The 14,125-nt window shown below is 48.8% G+C and overlaps 1 protein-coding gene across 10 annotated transcripts in view; it reads right to left on the bottom strand.

Moving 5' to 3' along the window:
- The window catches only part of NFIA (nuclear factor I A), a 249,966-nt gene extending 240,980 nt beyond the window's left edge, over window positions 1-8,986 (bottom strand). For 9 of the 10 annotated variants that reach the window (XM_030454800.1, XM_030454803.1, XM_030454806.1 and 6 more), the window contains exons 1-2: window positions 8,720-8,835; window positions 2,371-2,902 (exon numbers count right to left, since the gene is read on the bottom strand). In XM_030454800.1, coding sequence (XP_030310660.1) covers window positions 2,371-2,902; window positions 8,720-8,746 — 559 coding nt within the window. In that variant the 5' untranslated portion in view covers window positions 8,747-8,835. Of the gene's footprint in view, window positions 1-2,370; window positions 2,903-8,719 lie in introns of all 10 variants that reach the window. The other variant, XM_030454807.1, reaches the window with a different exon arrangement.
- Between the last annotated feature and the right edge of the window lie 5,139 nt (window positions 8,987-14,125).

The following is a 14,125-nucleotide window of genomic DNA, read 5'->3' as shown; positions in this document are numbered from 1 at the left end:
GTGTAACAAAGACTGCTGGGATACATCGGAGGGGGGAAAAGAAAAAAACGGGAAAAAAAGGGGGGAAAAAAGAAAATAAAAAAAGGCAGCCCATATGCGAGGCTTGCGGTACACCTCTGTGAAGTGATATGGATGGTGGCCACGCTGTGCCACCTCCTAAAAAAAAATCATTTTGCCCTCCTCCCCAGTGAGGTTTAGCAGGGAAGGCGCCAGCGCACGCTACTGCATTAGGAGCACAATGCGATGCGTGCAATCGGCAAACAACGGCCGCAAACACGAAGCACTGTCTGTACCAGCGCCTTACTGCTGACACAAACCTTCCAATCCAACGCCCACCCAAAAAAAAAAAAAAAAAAAAAATTTAAAAATTAAAAAACAAAAAATGAGACCAAGCCTGGTGCTGACTTTCAGTGGCAAACATCTAGTCTGAAGAACAATTATTGCAATCGCTGCCTGTTGAGGACGAAGGCAGAAAAAAAATGAGAGTTCGCTATCATGGCTACTGTTTGCCAACAGCGTGCTGATAAGATGGTTTATCCTTAATCACAATATTGAACTTTTATAACATCTATTGCTTGACTGTTATAAAAGGGAGAGGATCCTTTCAAGCTCTCCGATGTACTTACACCCCTGGGCTTGGTCCTTTTCTTCCCATCCTATGTTTTTGGAGGACCCTAGACGCAGGCTAACCCAAGAACCTTGGTTTCTCTTAAAAACTTTGACACTCCGCAGAAGCTTTCCGCTTTGGAAGCATGATACAGGCCAGTATTTACCAGCACCACAAAATATGTAAGTCTAAATAATAAAAACCTGCGTGCTGTGTGGCAGTACACGGTGGTTTTCAGTTGTGGCTCTCAAAACACTTCAAGCGCACTGCCCCACTCCGATGTGCGGAGAAGGAAACTGAGGCAGGCAAAAGGGATACAAGTCCCTCATGTCCTCAGGGCCAGTGATAGACTGGGGCTGTCCCAGCCCCAGTTAAGCATTAATTGGTAATCCTTCCTTTCCTCTGCCTCATAATAAATCACAGAGTAAATAATTTTCCACATTATTTTCCTACCTCCCCCTCGCCAAACCCAAGCAACAGGATTTACCACATCGCGCTGAAGCGCAAAGTGAATCTTTTTGCAGTTTAACTGTAGGAAACGCCGTGAGGATACTCAAAAGTTAATTCCGAGCAGGGATCAGACCTGGAAAATCACAGCAGTGACAGTGCCTATCGCAACAACCACCACAGGCTCTCAGAGAAGAAAAACTTTGCGGGAGCCAAAACTTTCTCCAAGCCCCTCCAAAAGACGGAGGCATTAGGAACGCAGGCTCCCGCCGCTGCTGTAATTTGCTCGGTTTTCTTACCGATATATTTTAATATAAAAGCTGTTTTTACTAATATGATTTCTCTCCTCTCTGCTCCTCTTTTTCTCCAGCCTGTCCAGCCCCCTAACTTGCAAGTCAGGTTGAAACCCAGGGGTACCCACGCACCCCATATGTGAAAACAGGGGCCTAGCACTTCACGTGCGTGCGGTTTTGTGCACTATAATCACTCGTAGAATATTATTTTATCCAGTCAAAACACTACCCATCCTCTGAGCACACCAAGTCACTCCACAGGCACGGTGTACTTTCTGCTGGAGTCAGAGATCCCCAGATTTTCATTTTCATCACAGGCAAAGCCATCCCAGCCTCCCCATAAGTTCGGTATTATCCAACCAGGAATTTATTTCAAGACTTGCTCAGCTTCTACGTGTATAAACAGTGACACTTCAGGGTGTTTAAATGCCTTGGTTTCTTCACTGAATAACTCAGGGGGTTGCTTCGTGGCCAATCAGACCAGAAAGTTAGGTTTGCTATTGAAAAACCATCTCCTCCTTTCCCTCCCGAGTCCAGTCCTGCAGGATTTACACTCTTCATCCCTAACCCATGGAGTGAAGAAACCTGGTACTCTGGACACATGGGCCTTGAGGACCTCTGGCCTTCTCAGACTCCTTTGTACATAACATTTATTTATTTTATTTTTTAAATTAAAATCTATCTGCTTCCCCCCCCTAAAAAAAGTGGCATTCAGTTGCCATCCCTCCTAGGACAACATTTAGAATAACACCTGTGAAGGATGCCCGAAAACACTGTTAACCCTAGGAAAAACAGAGCTGCTTTTATGCAGCTGCACCTTAAAAGCCCAAATTAAAAATAATAATAATAATAAAAAATTAAAATAAGGGGGTAATTTTGGCACTCCCCTGGCCACCCTGGGAGGGCGATCACCGGCGTCCCCCGCTCCCTCCCCGGCTCATGCAGCCGCCACGGCACAGCACCTGGCACCAAAATAAACCAAAAAACATTGTATAAGGTGATAAATAGAGGAAAAGCACTTACCTGCTGCGTGCACAAAGTATGCCAAATATAAATCGAGTTCCTTAACAGAAACTCCTATATGGTGGGGCTGTACGCACAGCCCGGGGTTAGAGCACTGTGGGGACTTTACAAGGCGCTCGCCATCAGTACTTTCGAGCGGAATACCTTTAAATAAAATCACCATAACAAGGTCCAACCTCCAGACCTTATCTGCCTGGCGAAGGCAGTCAATTCTTCTCATCTTGCCCTTCTGGTCTGGATTGGAAAGAACGCAACACGGAGGCTTTTTTCCTGTGACTGTGAGAACAAAATCCTCCCGAAATTCAGGCCTGATATCTTTCCGGAGCTTTGCCAGAAGTCTGGACGCCCATTTTTGCTTTACCTCGGGTTTTTCACTAAGCAGTTCGTCCTTCACGGCTCTCTCTTCCTCTTTTGACATACGTTTTTCATGTTTTTTGAAGTATTTTCTTTTTCGGGCTTGCAGGTTGAACCACGTGTATGCAAACGCTCGGACGTGAGGCAGAAGTGCTTCGATGAAGGGATGAAATTCATCCTGAAAAAGTTACAGAGAAGGGTCGATGTCACCAAAACCATCAACAAAAACCCTCCAGAAACAAGGTTTTCAAGTGAATTGCTACAACTTTAGAATGACGAAGGTGTTCATACATTTTACAGGCCTGTGAGACTCGTACCCCTCACCGAAAGACCCCGACCCCGCCGCATCCCCGCTTCACCTCACGCCGAACCCCAGAACCTCCGCTCCCAATCCCCCCTCAAAAACAGGGCTCCTACTTCACAGGGCCCTTTCCACAAACCCCAGATCTCTTTTTAAAGTAAAAAATCCAAGAAGTCAGGAGGAGTCAAAAGCTAAAAACCCTGCTGCAAGTCCACTCGCAGAGCCGGGTATCTCCCTTTGCTCTCTCCCTGACCCCGCTGCTTGCGGCGTAGCCAGCGTTTGCCCGCCAATTTGGCAAATCCTAAACATTTGGATGCCAATCAATGTTTGTATGGGGAAGTCTAAAGTATAGTAAAACTTTCCCTAAGATATATTTGGAAATAGCAGCAGGCAGTATAGCAAAATGCCAATAAAGCTTGCATGTACAAATACAATGAAGGGCGTTTTTCTCGCCGGGCTCCCCAAACGGTGAAGGGAGCAGAAAGTGAGGCGGGTGATTTATCCCGTGGGTGCAGCAATAACCAACACTAAAATCCTAGAAAAAAACCCTAATCTAAACAGTATTTAAAAAAAAAGAAAAAAAAGAAAAAAAAAAGTTTTGTTTATATTTAGACAAATAGATAAAAAAAATCTACTATTCAGGCATATTAGAACAAGCCACACTGAGCTTTTCTAAAAAATAATTAAAAACCCAAGGAAAATTGAAAAACACAGTAACAGAAAACCTTAGCATGACTTGTGCAGATACGCAGCAAATTATTTATATTTTTAATGCACCCGTTGTGACATATTTTCAAGATTTTTTTTTTTTTTTCAAAGAAATGCCCTACTTGGAAAGTTAGTTTGGCCATCCGGAGACACTGGTCTCTTTGTGTAACTATGAGTTAAAGATCACTGCTCTTCCTTAGCACAAAAATAATTATGGTTAAAATTACGCTGACAATTAAAAATAAAAATGCAAGAAAGACCCCTCTCAATTTTGATTTAAAAAATTAAATAACTATTGTCCAAAAGTACTACATAAATCAGCCAGATATATCAAAACATATTATATATTTATATACTGGGGCCATGCTTCTTGTTTTTCCTCTAAATAAATGAGTGACTGAACTCCAGGCTGCACATAAAAACCTATATAGCCTGTGGGGGCTTGATCCAACCCCGCATGCTGGGGACGTCCCTGCTTCCAGGGGCCGAGTTTCTCCTTCTCTCAGGATTGGGCCCTCCAGGAGTTTAAAAAAAAAAAAAAAAAAAAAAAAAAAAGTAATTTGTGCAATGCTTTCCCCAGCGTGGTAAAAGCCACCCGCTGCCTACCCTTGCAGAGCAACATTGGGGATTTTTCAGATTAACTAACTTTTTTTTTTTTTTTTTTTAATTATCCCATGGAGTACACTTCCTACCCAATTCATTACAGGTTGTGCAAATATTGTTATTAAAGCAGACATCTTGCGTCCTTTCAACACCTAATTTCAAGTTGCATTTTCTTTTTAAAAATGAGGAAAAATTGAGAAATCAATAGTTGAAATATCTATCAGCAAAATCCTGTCATAATTCGAGACAATCTGCTGACTTCCCAAAAGCTTTCACTGCACTCACTTAGTGGCCCCTGAATTGTAAATACTTAAATCTATAGGTAATAACACAGCATTTATTTTTACTTTATACACAGATTGTTACAAACTAAGAAAACCAGCACCAAATATTTCATTATAGCCCAGGAGAGGGGCAGTAACCACAAGTACTACCAATGATTATTAAAATATAAGCAGGTAAAATAAAATAAATCACTGCAATGATTGGCACATTACTTTTTTTTTTTTTTTTTTTTTTTGCCACCTGCCACCCTCCCCCTCTACTGGAAAAGATCATAGTTTCAAATTTCAATAAAGTTTTTTTTTTAAAAAAAAAAAAAAAAAAAAAAGATTGCTGTGAGTTTGCAGTCGGCAGATTCAAAAAGTGCGAGGAGGCACAATCCCAGCACATGGAGCTGCTCTCACCCACCAGAAACAGCTCTCACTGGGGTGGTGGGGGGGGTTGGAATATAAAAATACAAAATCTACAAGTCCCTGCAAGCTATTAAAAATAACAAACCCTCCCTTCTGATCCCTTCTGTCCTTCCCCAGGCAGGGAGAGTCAAGGAAAAAAAAGGCCCTTTTGTCAAGTGGAAGTTTCTCTGGGAAGGTACACACAGCCGGGGTTCGCCAGCCCCACAGCCAGCCAGGGGAGAGCTTCCAGCCGGCCTCGCTTCTCAACACGTCTTGGTACATCCTGAAATATTGCAACTTTTCTGCTTTAAGCAGCGCTTTGTCCTGCCTGATCTCATGTGCTCGGGACTTTTTTGGCTCGGCGCTGGATGCTCTCCAAGAGAGAGTGGCTTTAACCTGCGCTCAAGCTGATTTCTGCGGTGTGAACTTGAAAGGGGAGGCAGGAACAACGCTCCCTCAGAAAAAAAAACAAACCTAAAAAATAATTTAAAATAAATAAACAAAGCACACTTTAAAATACTTCATGGGGACAGGGAGGGAAATAAATGAAGGCGCTTTTTGGTGTAAAGTCAGGGTCATGGCTGAAGTAAACGTAAAGCTCCGCTGCTCGGCGCGCGAGGTGTGCACGTCCCTGTTAGGCTCCAATGTGTCTTTTCAAAATGGTGTATGAGGAGAAAAGGTTAATGACTCATAAACAGAGCAACTTTCAAACTGTCTTGGTAAACACACCGCTCTGTAAAACTGCACCGCTTCAATCTCGGCGGAGAGGTATTAGTGGAGTCAAAGTGGAAATAAAAGCACTCGGGATTGATCAAACAAAATTGGGCTGGAAGCGGGGATGGGGGCGGGGGGGAAGCAGTTTCTGTACAGCTCAATTATTCATTTCAGTGTTATTACAGCCCCCCCCTCCATAAAAAATAGTTTTGGAAATGCGTCAATGCAAGTGTGCTAACAGAGGTGCAGACTGGCTGCTAATTATCAAGATTTTAAGTAACTGGTGGAAAAGGATATGATCTTTGCCTTTCCCCCATGTTAGCTTGAAAGGAAACTTTCAAAGCATTTCATAAAGATGTTTGCTTTCCCCCCTCAGAGTTTGATGAGCCACCTAAAAATAAAAGGCAACAGAAAGCTGGAAAAGCGAGAATAAAAAGTTGTTGGGTTTGGTTTGTGGGGTTTTTTTTTTTCCTCATTGCACTACTTTCCAAAGTTTGAGGATACAGCTCTTCCAACAACAGCCTGATTCCAAGCAGCACCTAAAATCTGGGCTGCACAATTCTGTCTTGCTTACAACAAAAATTCTCCTCTGAGCTTCAGAAAGGTGTAAAAAAAAAAAACAACCAAAAAACAACCCAACAAAAAAACCCACAGCAACAAAAATAAAAAAATAAACCCACTACTACAAAAGAGCCCCGAAACCCAGCCCAAAGGCACCCGCAATCATGTAGCACTGCAAAGGAGTCTTTTGAAACAATATATTTCTGCTGATCTTTTTGAAATGAAGCCAGCCACAGCCACCCTTGTTAATATTTTTACAATCCATTTGCTTGTAAATCTATTAGGAGATGTGCATATGTTCCCCAACTATTTGCTAGAGCTTCAGCACATATGTAAATGGAACAATGTTTAGATTTTTCCTGACAGATGATACAAAATGCTTGTGCCATTTCAGTTCCAGAGCTCAGATAAATACGCTCATAAAATAGGATTTCTGTTTGTTTTCCTTTTCTAACCCACTTTCAAAAGCTTTCCTTTAAATCTCAACCAAAACTTGTTTAAAAAAAAAAAAAAAAAAAAAAAAAGGAAAAAAAGATGGAGTAAAACCCTACTTCTGTCCCAAAACTGTATCAATAAAAGCGCCTAAAATAAAAAATAGATTATTTCTTGCAATTGCTCTGGACTCACTCGCTTTTTCTACAGAAAACGACAGAATCACCTAATTGATCCTTCGGAGGGAAGAGTTTGTCAGAAGGCCTCTAATCCTTGTATTACTTTTCCAAACGTGCAAGAAGAATACGAGGTTTTCACAAGTGAGCAAAAGCACAGTGCCTGCCTTTCCTTTTTTTTTTTTTTTTTTTAACTAATTAAAAAAAAAAAAAAAAAAAAAAAAAAGGAAGAAAAGAGGGGGACACCCCAGGACAGGGAGTAACCAGCTCATAAATTTATTTTTCTCTCTTTAATGTACAAACTGGGCCTACTAAACCCAAGGAGCTCCACGTGCAGCTGCAAAGCGATGCGGTTCCTCACTGGCCCCTACCAGGAGCATTAATGCTTGGTCCCTCCTGCAGGAGCAGAGCTGACAAAAACCAGGTATTTTTCAGAGTTGAATTAGAGGCACAAACTTTAAGCCAGGCAGAACCACCGAGTTTGCATCCCGTGTCCTCTGCTAACTCCCTCCGCTCCCGTTTCCCTCCTGCCTTTAATCAAGTGGATGGGTTTGGGGGTTTTTTTAAGCCCGGTGCCCTCGCTGGCCTGGCTGCTCCTCACCAGGCACCCCGAAATTCAGAGGAGGTTGGAGGGAACCGCGGGGAGAGACAGGGATGAAACTTTTGCAGCTTTTCATGCTGCTGCCCCTCTAGCTGCGTTTGCTCACCCCCCGTTTTTTTTTTTTTTTCTTTTTTCTTTTTCCCTCCTCTTGACGAAAGAGCCTGGAGATGCTTCCTCACCGGGAGAAAAAAAAAATACTCAAATTAAATTAATAAGAATAATGTAGTCAAAATCTCCTGCAGGAGGAAATAATCTGGGGTTTGAGTCCACCACAAAGCATTTCCTCGTTAAACCATTATATCCTGCTAATTGAAGGTGTGCAATTTAGCGTCCTGCAGCACCGCGCGGGGAAAAGAGGAGAAAAGAGGGAGGGGGGGGGACTGAGGGGGTCGGGCGACGCTCCGCGGCCGCGTAACTTAGGGGCACCGCAGGGCGACCACCCCACACACCTCCCCCTCCGCTCCCTTCCCGCCCCCGCGCAGCCCCGTCCCACCGCAAAGTTGCACCGAGTCCCGCGGGTGACCCGATCCGCGGGTGGGGGTGGCAGGAGGGGAGTGGGGGGTGTGTGTGTGACACACGCGGGACAAGTTTGCGGGTGTCCCCCGCCAGCTCCTCCCCAGTCAAGTTCCCTGGCTGGGGCGACCTCCGCGGGTGCGGAGGGCACTCCGCGCGGGAGGCGGGTGCACCGCGAAAGCGCAACCCAGGTGCGGAGGACGGTTCGTCTCCGCGCCCGAGAAGAAGGGGGGGGGGAGCCGATCCCACTCGCGTCCTCGTCCCGTATCCCACCCCCCCCTCCACACACCGCGTAACCCCAAGCGGGGAGCCCGGGGGGTGCGGGCCGAGCCATGCCCGGGGCTGGGGAGCGGAGCCCGGGGGCGCGGAGCGGAGCCACGGAGCGAGGCGCGGGTGGCGGCGGCGGCGGCATCGATCGCGGATGACCAAGCACGGCGGGGCCGTGCGGGGCGTCCCGCAGCACCGCGCAGTGTGTGTGTGCGTGTGTGTATGTGTGTCCCCCCCCTCTTATTAATTAAACCATTAATAAGTAGGCGCCATTAGCCATGTGCCGATACAAATGGCCGTGCGGGAAGGGGGGTGGGGGGGGGGGAATGGAAGCGAAAAGGCAACAAAGTTAGTTTCGGCGAGCTGCGCGGGTGCCCCTTCCCCGGCGCGCAGGCACCGGCACCCCCCGCAGCGCCGGCCCCATCGCGCCCCGGCTGCCGCTTACCTGGGTGAGACAGAGCGGAGAATACATGACTGCTGCGGGGGGCTGCGGTTTGGAGGTGTGCGTGTGCGGGGAGAGAGGGAGAGAGAGAGGGGAAGAGAGAGAGAGGGAGAGGGAGAGAGAGGAGGGGAAAAAAAGAGAGAGAGAGAGAGGAGAGGAGGGGGAGCCCCGAGCCTGCTTCTTGCTTTCACATTTCCAACTCTGCCAAACTGCAGCCAGCGCGGAGCCGCTCCATGAGCTGAACTTTAACCCCGCCTCGACTTTCCCGCACTACGCGCTCGGCATGCCTGCCCTGCGCGCCGTTAAAGGCATAGCGCACCGCTCCGCGCACCCCCCTCCGCTGCTGCCGCCGCCGCCGCCGTTTGCTCCGCGGCCCCTCCGCGCCGCGCCCGCTCTGCGCCGCGCCCCGCTCCGCGCTCCGCTCCGCGCCTGCCCGCCCGCCCGCCCGCGGGGGCGGGGAGGGGCGGGGAGGGGGCTGCGGCGCCACCGCCTCCCTCCGCCCCGCCGCCCCGCAGCGCGGGCAGCCGCGGGAGAGGCGAGGGCTGGTGGGCTCAAAGTTTGCTTCTTTTGGGGGGGGGGGGTTCTCCGAGTGTTCTGTTGTGGGTTTAGGTTGTTTTGAGGGGTTTTTTTTCGGGGGGTGATGGGGTTTGGGGTTTGTTTTTTTTATTTCTTTCTTTTTTTTTTTTTTTTTCCCTGCGGCTCCGCTCGGCCCTTGGCCGGGGAATGGAGGAAGGGAGGGGGGGGGGGGGACGAAAAGGGGGGGACACGGGGGGGGGAGCGTCGCTGCGTTCACAACTTTCCCCATCCCCTTTGGCACTTGTCATTTTAAATCAAGGGCTCGATGGTCAGGGGTGCTTATTCCACTTCAACACAGTAAATAAATAAAAAAATAAAAACCAAACAGCCACCCGTCAATTCATCCGTACGTCGCAGCCCCTCCGTTACAAATAAAATCACTCCTGAAAAGTGAAAAGCTTAAAAAAAAAATAAAAAAAATAAAAAAAAATTACACCCGCGCCTCCTGCCACTTCTGGAGCGCATTGTTTTGGCACCAGCAAACGTTTGGGTTTGGGGTTTGGATGCTCTCCAGCCCGCTCATGGGGACTCGTAGGGTGTCCCGTGCGTTGTGTCTTTGCGTGTGTTTCCCCCCCCACACCACTCGGGAATAGCGTTTCCCACTGATGCTGCAGGCGTTTAGGTGACCCCCGCGTCCCTGCGAGTAGTTATCCGCGCGGGGATTTGGGGGGACATTCAGGGAAAATAACTCCATCCATGGGGGACAGGGGGAGTAACCCCTCTGGGCGGTTTGTTTAAAAAGTGGCGGGGGGTGGGGTGGGTGAGTTGTGCGGGGGCGCAGTGTCCGCCCCCGCACAGCCCTCTCCCCCGCCCTCCGCGCTGCACCGTTCCCAGCCTTTTGCGGTTTGCAGCATTAGCTTTAAGTAACTTTTGGCGCCCTTCGGGAGACTTTTGGCCGCGGGACGGCTGGTTGCGCCCTCTAGGCAAGGGCCGCGGTCAAGCGCAGCCCCTTCCGCAGCTGCGGACATCCCCCCCCCCAAAATAAAAAACCCCAAAACATAAATCAAAAGCACCTTCTCACATACACCCCCTTCCCGGTATTCTTCAACACTAAACGGGTGGGCGCACAAGTTATTTTTTCTCAATTCAGCGTTTTTCTAAGCACGCTTTGAAATAATAATAATAATTCTTAAGTCCTTTTTTTATTTAAAAATAAAAGCTTTTTTTTTTTTTAATATCTCTCTCTATATATCTTTTTGGGGTGCAAAAACCGGTGGTTTCCACAGCTCCGTCCCTGTCCCCGCGGGGCGCCGCCAACTTCGGCGGAAAAGGCAAAAAAAAAAAAAAAAAAAAATCTCGAAAAAAAAAAAAAAAGGGGAAAAAAAAAAAAAAAAAGGCGCGCCCCTCCCCCCGGGGGAGTTCAAACGTCGCAACACCCACCCCTCCCGCTGATTGGTTAGGGCTCTGTGACGTCACAAAGCCCCGCCCCTCCGATTGGCCCCCGCCGCGGTCCGTCACATCCCGCGCCCAGCCGCGTTTCTTTGTGCGCGGCCGCGGGCGCTCCAGACGGCGCGCACGGAGCCGGCGCGCACGTACGGGCGGTCCCGCGGGGGGGAAGGGAGGAAAAGGGGAGTGTGTGGGGGGGGAGGAATCTGTCAGGCTCAGCGGCTTTCCCAAATCCCTATTAAAAAAAAAAAGCATTAAAAAAAGGCAAAATTTAAAAACTGCAACTCCGGTGCCGAGCGTTCCCGCGCTCCCTTTGGCGCTCAGACCGCGCAGCTCCCGCCCAGACAAAAGCATGGAAATCGGGTTAAAAACCAACAAAAAAAAACCCTAAGCGAAGTTAAGCGCCACGTACATGGACAGGTATAGGAATACGTGAGAAAGTTGGCGGGGCTCAGGTGATTGGCTCCGGCTCCTGACACTTTTTTATTCTTTATTTTTCCGCGATATTTCGGGTTGGTTTTTTTTTCAAAATCGCCGAAATAAACTTGCAGCCGTTGGGAACCCGGAAGAGAATAAACGCCGCAGCCAATTGCCTCCTCCCGTTAGGTGTTGGGGTTTGTTTTCCCTTGGGTTTTTCGGGGGGAATATTTTGGGACAGTGGCTTTGATTTTTTTGTTTTCCTTTTTTTTTGGGGGGGGGTGACCCCCACCTCTGGGGAGGCTTCGCAATGGGGCGGCTGCCGCCGCTCCCCGTTCCCCGCGCCTGGGACTTTGCAGAAGTTGCGAACGATTCGGCAGCTGCCAGACTCCCTCCTCCCCTTCCCCTCCTTCTCCTTTTCCTCCTCCTCCTCCTTCTCCTCCTCCTCCTCCTCCTCCCGTCCTGTCCCCCCCCCGCAACTCCTTCGCCCACCCTCCCCCGTTATTTCCGCAATCGCGGCGATTTGCATGGGAGCCCCGCACCGGGGGCGCAGGGGGTGCTCATAGACACCCCCTACCCCCCTCCATCACGGCCGGGCGACCCCCGCTGCGGGCCCCCCGCACCCTCCCGTCACCCCCAAGGGTCCTCTGCAGGGAGGGGGGGCTGCGGTAACCTCCCCATTGCACGGAGAGCCCCTCCCCTGGCACGGGTAACCCCTGTCCCTATACGGGTAACCCCCCCCTTTGAGAGAATAACCCCTATCCTGCAAGGGTAAATCCCCTCCCCCCCCCTTTTTGCACGGATAACCCCTCCCCTGCAAGGATACCCTCCCCCTTTGCACGGATGCCCCCTCCCTTGCATGGGTCCCCCTCCCCTGCACGGATATCCCCCTCTTTGTACAGATAACCCCACCTCTGCAAGGATAACTCTCTCTTCGCACGCGTAAACCCCCCCCCCCTCCCCTTTTGCACGGGAAACCCCCTTCCCTGCATAGGTAACCCCTCGCCCTTTGCAAGAATAACCCCCCCTTTGCACGGACAACACCCCCCATGCACAGATACCCCTCCCTCCCATGCACCCCCTCCACGTATGATCAACGCTCTCCGGCGCAGGGAACCCCCACCCCTCGCTGTAAACCTCCTTTGCTGCACGGGTTAATTTACCTGGCACTATCCCCCCACACCCCGTGCCTTGCACACCCCCCCCTATGATTTGCACACCCCGCCGGGGTGCGGTGCGGCTGCGGGTGTCCCCCCGCACCCACTGGGCAAGCCCTCGGGCTGGTGGGGGAGCGGAACTTTCCTTCCAGCAGCGGCTGGCAGCAATGCAGCAGCCCCGAGCTGAGCTGGAGCTGCAAAGTCTCCAATTTACACGGCACCCCTAAAATAGTCCTGATTTCATCCCTGAAAGGATTTCCTGGCTTTGTGTGTCTTAACTAGCCTTGGCCATTTTTTGTAGAATAACCCTATTATTCACAGCTCCGAGGGTACAATCTGCTAAAGTCACTTAATAAAAAAAAAAAAAAAAAATTAAAAAAAAAAAAAAAAAAAAAAAAAAAAAAAGAGAGAGAGAAAAAAAAGAAAGAAAGAAGCAAAACCTTCAAAGGGCGTGAGAAATAAAGGCAAACAAACAATTGTCTGTAGCTCTCAGCTCCCCTTGATCGTGGACAGCCGCTTCATTAACAGCAGAAGCATTCTATTCTTAAAACTGGAAGCCTCAAGATGCGTGATAATACTGCAAAATTAATTTGGGGGGGGGGGAGGGGAGCGAGCGGATCTGAAGGTTAATGCCTATTTTTTTTACGACAAAGTGAGACTTTTTAGACACGCAACTTATCTGGTAACTTAACGAGTGGCATGGTTATCCCTCCTCTGAATTTCCTGCTTTTAAGCAGGACTCGAGCAGGTACTTAAAGCCACAGAAAGCTGCAGTCCCAGCGAACCGAATTGAGCAGGGAGAGGAAAAGAAGAAGTAAGAAAGAAAGAAAAAACCAAAAACCCTCAGACGGTGGTTTTCAGTTTCAAGTTTGGGAGCCTCCTGATGGTGTAACCTCCCCGGCAGAGGCTCTGCTTTCTCGGTTACCTTCTGGTGACCCCTCTGCAGGAGCCTGCTGATTCCCAGCAGTCTGCAGACCACAGGTTGGAAACCACTGGTTTTGCATAAACTTGTGTTATTCGGCGCAGGGTTTTAGGTTGGCGGAGGGTTCCTCGTGGCAAATTGTCCAAGGATGATGTGTGCTGCATAAATTAAAACATCATGTCCCCTTGCCATGTGAAAGCATTATTAAAAGAAGCATAATAAGGGATTTCCACCATGTTATCAAGCGTACAAAGAGAATTCCGAATGGGAGGGATGGCTGTCATCCGGGTAGAACAAGCTGGGATTTTGGAGAGGCTTGAGAAGGGCTTTGAATAGCCCGTCAGTTGGACAAGGATCAGCACTGACAATAGCTGGTCTATATGTGGTATGGCCTGCTAACATCCAGCAGCAATCATTAAAGGCCCAGTCCTGACAATGGGGTTCTTCGGGCCATGTTAGGGGTTCTGGGTGATCCACCCTGGCTGCTTGCCTGCTCTGAAGCCAGCTTCACCCCACTGAGGGACAGAAGTCCCCCAAAATCACCAGGGGCTCAATCTTGATCCCCTTTCCATCAAGACTTTTGCAACACACGCTGTGGTGACCTGTGTCTCCAGAACTATTTGAAGGCTTAAAACGCCTTATGGTTGATGGAAACCAATGGTCAGGTGTTTCTGTGTTATCCCATGTCAGGATAAAATAAGGTCCAAACTCCAGTAGAAATGTCATGGAGGATCTGTAGGTTGATGCCAGCTCTAATCTGGTCTTGCCATCCTTTGGGAAAATACTATTCTGAAGACACTACAAATCAGAGTGGTCTGTAAGATACTCTTACAGAGATTGCTTCATTATTCCATGAGTACAAAGGGAACTGAGAATAAAGAATTTTTCCTCTTCACTCTGAAGGCTCCAAACCCCACTGCAACACCACAGTTGTGTGAACATCACCCTCAA

Source organism: Calypte anna, chromosome 8, assembly GCF_003957555.1.
Source record: "Calypte anna isolate BGI_N300 chromosome 8, bCalAnn1_v1.p, whole genome shotgun sequence".
NCBI classification, from domain to species: domain Eukaryota; kingdom Metazoa; phylum Chordata; class Aves; order Apodiformes; family Trochilidae; genus Calypte; species Calypte anna.
This window is presented reverse-complemented; position numbering and strand designations above follow the sequence as displayed.